Source organism: Pseudopipra pipra, chromosome 5 (genome assembly GCF_036250125.1).
Source record: "Pseudopipra pipra isolate bDixPip1 chromosome 5, bDixPip1.hap1, whole genome shotgun sequence".
Lineage (NCBI taxonomy): Eukaryota > Metazoa > Chordata > Aves > Passeriformes > Pipridae > Pseudopipra > Pseudopipra pipra.
Window position 1 is genome coordinate 51,478,550 of NC_087553.1, and position 4,928 is coordinate 51,483,477.

General features: G+C 52.9%; 1 protein-coding gene across 1 annotated transcript; it reads right to left on the reverse strand.

The window, feature by feature from the left end:
• Positions 1-232: 232 nt before the first annotated feature.
• Positions 233-4,496, reverse strand: LOC135414832 (ankyrin repeat domain-containing protein 7-like). Its single transcript, XM_064656078.1, has 7 exons — positions 4,140-4,496; positions 3,605-3,719; positions 3,193-3,366; positions 2,998-3,104; positions 2,200-2,290; positions 814-1,253; positions 233-346 (listed from the first exon to the last, which is right to left on the reverse strand). Exons 1-6 carry the CDS (start codon positions 4,355-4,357, stop codon positions 1,074-1,076), a joined length of 885 nt encoding a protein of 294 aa, XP_064512148.1. The 5' UTR covers positions 4,358-4,496; the 3' UTR covers positions 233-346; positions 814-1,073.
• Positions 4,497-4,928: the final 432 nt, after the last annotated feature.

A 4,928-nucleotide genomic window follows, 5' to 3' on the forward strand; every position in this document is an offset into this window, starting at 1 on the left:
AAAACCGATGGCCACAACAGAAGTTTACGTAGCGCCTGTGGACACTGGTGAGAAATTCACTTACTTGCAGAACGAGACTGACGTCTTGTGGCTTTTGACTTATTTCCTGGTCAGCTCGTTCTTCCGCCTCTCTTTTACATTGTGCTGTTTGGCTGCCATCCAGCACGAAAGTCTCCAAATAATGATGGACTTTTGTCACTTCTTCTTGCAGCTGGCATTTGCTCTCCTCCAGTTTTTCATACTTCCCACGCAGAGTGGACAGCTCTTCTTGCAAAGTCTGGTTTTGGTCCTCTAGCTGCATGCCTGTTTTAGGCTCCATGTCCAGCTGCTGGGAAAGTTCACCAACCTGTACACAGAAAAAAAAAAAGAAAAGGAAACTCAGCGTGATCTAAAGGCAGTGAATTCTGGGAAAACCTCTAAAGAGGGTGGCCATCATAACTGCATTTATCATCTGCTGGAAACGAGCATAGAAAACACTTGAAAGATTCCCTGTCAGAAAGAAGAAACTTTACAACTACTTAAAAATTTGTGAGACGCTTCTGGGAGCAATACTTCTGGGTCCCTTGGAGCTCATGATGAAACTCATAATTTATAATCTAAGAATTGCTCTAGTGTCCAGCACAGCAAATACCCTCAGGGCTTTTGTAGCAGCTGGGGAAAGGACCAGGCTGCTTTCTGAGCAGCCTCTACTGAGGAGAAGGCAGAAACTGAGCTCCCCTAGGCTCTCCAGGAAAACTTCATCTTACAGTTTCCCCACAGAAATAGGCAACTAGGCTCAAGAGTCACAAAAAGGGAAATTTATGACCAGCTTACTGAGGCAGAGGCTTGCAGGTCTCTCTGAAGGGCTTCAATCCTATGGCTTTGTTGCTGGACAGTGGCTTCCACTCGGGTCTTTTGAATTTCAAGGCTTAAAAACAAATACGGGTCTTATTACCAGAAAATCCAGTTCCAGACAAACTGTGCTAAGTAACAGAATCCACAGCAGAAGTGTCCTTCAAAATCCAACTGACTGTCCCGTTGTTTCCACCCAATCCCCCAAAGCGACAGACACCTCGCTTCACTGGGTTACTCTCTTACTGTTGCACGTGTTCTTCCAGTTGTTTTAGAGTGGTATTAGTCTCGGAAGATGGCAACAGGAGGTCCTGCAGTTTTGGGGAAGAAGTTATTGCTTCTCTTTCTTTATCATCCAAGGCAGTCTTCAAGTCACGAACGCAATGCTCAGACTGAAGATGCTTTTCTTCCTCCTCCCGCAGCTGTAAAATCACGGTAAGTATCCACAGTTGTCAGGTGAGCTTTTACATAGAGGAGCCAGCTGCTGCTGAAGAACTCAGGTGCTGCACGTATGTGTGCATACCCTCTGCCCAAAGAACTGGAATCAATTCAAGTACCTTCAAAGCTTCACTTCTACTACCCAATGAACACAAGCTCTATTCCTTTGTCCTCTTTTACAGCAGCCTCTCCCACCCCTCCACTGCTTTTCTACAGCACGGTTCTAAGCACTGACACTGCCCCTCGGACCATTTTTGTGACCTGTGACGCTTCTTGTGTTCCCTTGCTTGCTACTCCAGGAAAAGATGAGTGAAATAATTCATCTTCCTAAAGGAAGGCATCTCACAAGTGTCAGAGGTGCAGTGCTCTGGCACATGTGCTCTGGAGCCCAGGATTGCACAGGGGGAGCATGGGGAGTTTTCTTAAGTGGGAATGACCCCGACTGTAGCACAGAGAGAGGTGCCCAGCAGCCCCTAAGCAGGAAGCAGTGGATGCCTGAGGAGAGGTGGCTCTGCTTCAGTGTGGTGGGGCCAGGAAGGATGGCATCACTGACAAGCTAATGACCACCATTTCAGCAAAGGCAGCCAGGTGAACTGCTCCACAGACCTGCCCTGGAGTCGAGAATCACGCCAGGGGTGTGTGGGGAGTCTTCTTAAACCAGGAAAATCTTGAATGTAGCAGAGAGAGAGGAACCCCAGCCCCCCTGGCCGGTCACGGGTGAAACCCTAAGGAGAGGCAGCTCTGCCTCAGCATGGCGGGTTGTGGGGCAGGGGGGCGGAGGGACAGAGGCAGATCAAAGCCCGATGTAACTGCCGCTTCCTCAGGTCTCTGTCATACTGGGTCCCAGAATACTCTTTTGTCCATTTTCATGATGTATAGGAAGCAACAGGCACCGCCAGGTTTATCCCTGTAGGGACAGGCTTTCCATACCTCCGTGTCAGCCCTGTCCAACTCTTCCTGCAAGCGCAGATTATCTTCCTCCAGGTGAGCCTCATGGGTTCCAGTAACCACAAAAGCAGTCCTAAAGCATCCAAGATTTAATGTGAAACATGTCTGATCCCGCATCATTTTTCCCCTGCTGTTTCCCAAAAGAGCTCTTCCCCCCTTTCCTACAAGCTCCGTGAAAGCAAAGCCAAGTACATGGAAGCATTGGAGAATTTATCTTAGAAGGGGCCTCCCTAAAGCAGCCTCAACTACGAGGTCAGGCCATGCTGTTCAGGGCTCCTTGCACTGCTCTTCCAAGTCCCCACAGATGCGGCTGCACAAACTCCCGGGGCAAGCCGTTCGACCGCCTGACCATCTACATGGCAGGAAGTTTTCTCCTTATGTGCGGTTGGAGCCCCTCGTGTCCCCTCGGACACTGTTGCTTCTCTTTCTCCCAACGCTTCCCTTCAGAGCACTTAACGCACCAACTATGCCTTGGCTTAAACCTCCCTCGCCTGCAGAGCAGCCATGCTGCTGAGCTAGTGGCAAGCTTCCCGATGGCTCTGGGTCTGTGTGGGGAGAGGGCACCACAGACAACGCTTTCTTGCAGACCTCAGCGGGCAAAGTACGAGAGCCCCTAAGGTACGAGAGCAGCCAAGTGCAGACCTGCATTTACCAGTCACACAGGGAACTGCTTCCACGTGGCTCCTCCTTCTTTTTCCAAGCTCATTGCCACGCCCCTCGTCTCGGTCTTGCTTGCAGGCTACCGAGAAGACCCCTGTGCTGTTTTGACAAACCCCTTACCTTTCACACTGGGCTTGAGCATGCCTGTCAGCTGCTTTTTTCAGAAGGCACTCCAGAATCTCCTCATGCTGTAGGAGGGCTGCAAGTTTTAAGGGAGTAAATCCCATCTAAAAGGACAAATAATCCCCATTAGAAAGACACAGACAAGCTCTGCAGCTGTTTGAAAGAGCAGCTTTACCCACGTGCCAGGGTTACCTGGTTCTGAGCATCACTATTGGCATTATGCTCGAGTAACAGCCCTGCTACAGCTGTATTTTTAGATAGGACAGCCAGGTGAAGGGCAGTGTTGCCGCCAGCGTCTGCCAGATTCGGGTCGGCACCGTGTTCCAGCAGAATAGCAACACATTCTTCCTGCTCCTGCTGTACTGCCTGGGAACAACACACAAAAAGGGAAAGACTTCCAACTTTTACATCCCCCTCTATCACAACTTCCTCAGCTCCTGAACGCTAGGATAGAAGACCATCTTCAAAGATTAGCTAACAGAGGCCTATGCCATGCCAATTGCAATATGCATGTTTCTATGGCCCAAGGAATCCTGCCAGACACCTCCCCTTTAACACACCATCACTAATCCCCACCTACAAGATCCTAAGGCATTGCACACACCTTCATCAGTGCCGTTCTCTTCAAGTTGTCAGCGAGATTCGGCTGGCTGTTCTTTCTTAGCAGATATCTAAGGACATCTGCATGGCCATTTGCCGAAGCGAGATGCAGAGGTGTCCTAAAAATTAAACATACGCTCTTAACCTAGACAGACAGAGGATGAGCCAAAGCCGTGTCTCTACCCAGTACCCTGGGGACCCTGCCCGGACTCTGCTCCTCCCCCTTGCTGCTCTCTGCTGCTGCTGCTGCTGCAATCCTGTGCTGATTAGCCAGAGGGCAGAAGAGGGGAGGGCTGAGCAGCTGCAGAACAGCCCTGCAGAGAGACTCGGGCAAAGCGGCAGGTCGGCAACATGCGTTTCCAACAGCGCTGGAGCCCAGCCGGCAGCTACAAGCAGTGAAGAGCTCAAGAGTTCACTCTCCCAGCTGACAGGGCAAATCTCACTTTTCAAGGCTTGTCCTTAACAGAGGGCTGCCGAGGACTACTGCAGCTTGGCTCAGGAGCAGCCAAGGTGTGCCATCAGCATCCCATAGAACTCACCGCATCTCCTGGTCTCGCCTGTCGATGCCGACTACCTTCACATACCAGCGCCAGCGCCTCAGCCAGGCCAGGTCGCCGCGGGCGGCCGCGCGGTGCAGCCTGCCCAGCCCCTCCTCCCTGAGCTCGGAGGCGCTGGTGGAGCTGGTGGCAGCCCAGGGCTGCCCACTGGTGGTGCTGGATGGTGACTGCCGTCGCTTCTTGCTGAGAAGCCACGGCATGGCCCTGCTTGGAGCTACCAGCAGCAGGAAGTGCAAGAAGCCCCCTTGCGGAGGGGCTGCCGGGTGCCAAGCAGGGATGAGGAATGGGACGAGGGCGAGGTTAAGGGTGAGGGTGACAAAGGGGACGAGGGCGAGGTTAAGGGTGAGGGTGACAAAGGGGACGAGGGCGAGGTTAAGGGTGAGGGTGACAAAGGGGACGAGGATGAGAAGAAGGATGGGCACAGGGTATAAAGCACAAGGCAGACGAGGTCGCCCTGTGCAGCGTTCGTAGCCTGCAGCTACCAAGACGGCGATACAGGCGCGAAATGCTCCCACAGCGGGATATGCTACTGCTCCTCGAGAGGCTACAGCAGCTCTGAGCGCCGGCTCCGGGCACCAACAAAGCTGTGCTCGACTGGTGCCTGTGGTGTCACAATGGCAGGTGGAGCGCTCAGCACGTCACCGTGGGGTGTGGCAGAGGCCACGGTGCAGGGTGAGGCCGGGCGGGACATGGCAGGGTGGGGCAGGAGTGAGGGCGGCCTTGCTGGGCCTTGTGGAAGGAGGTGGCCTGGGCCTTGTGAGTGTGGCTGGC

What these genes read in the sequence shown, in the direction of transcription:
- LOC135414832 (XM_064656078.1), bottom strand. Translation starts at nt 4,357, where the DNA reads ATGCCGTGGCTTCTCAGCAAGAAGCGACGGCAGTCACCATCCAGCACC. An exon ending in ATAGTGATGCTCAGAACCAG is followed by an intron (nt 3,105 to 3,192) that starts GTAACCCTGGCA and finishes TTGTCCTTTTAG; the next exon opens with ATGGGATTTACTCCCTTAAA. An exon ending in GCTCAAGCCCAGTGTGAAAG is followed by an intron (nt 2,291 to 2,997) that starts GTAAGGGGTTTG and finishes TGGATGCTTTAG; the next exon opens with GACTGCTTTTGTGGTTACTG.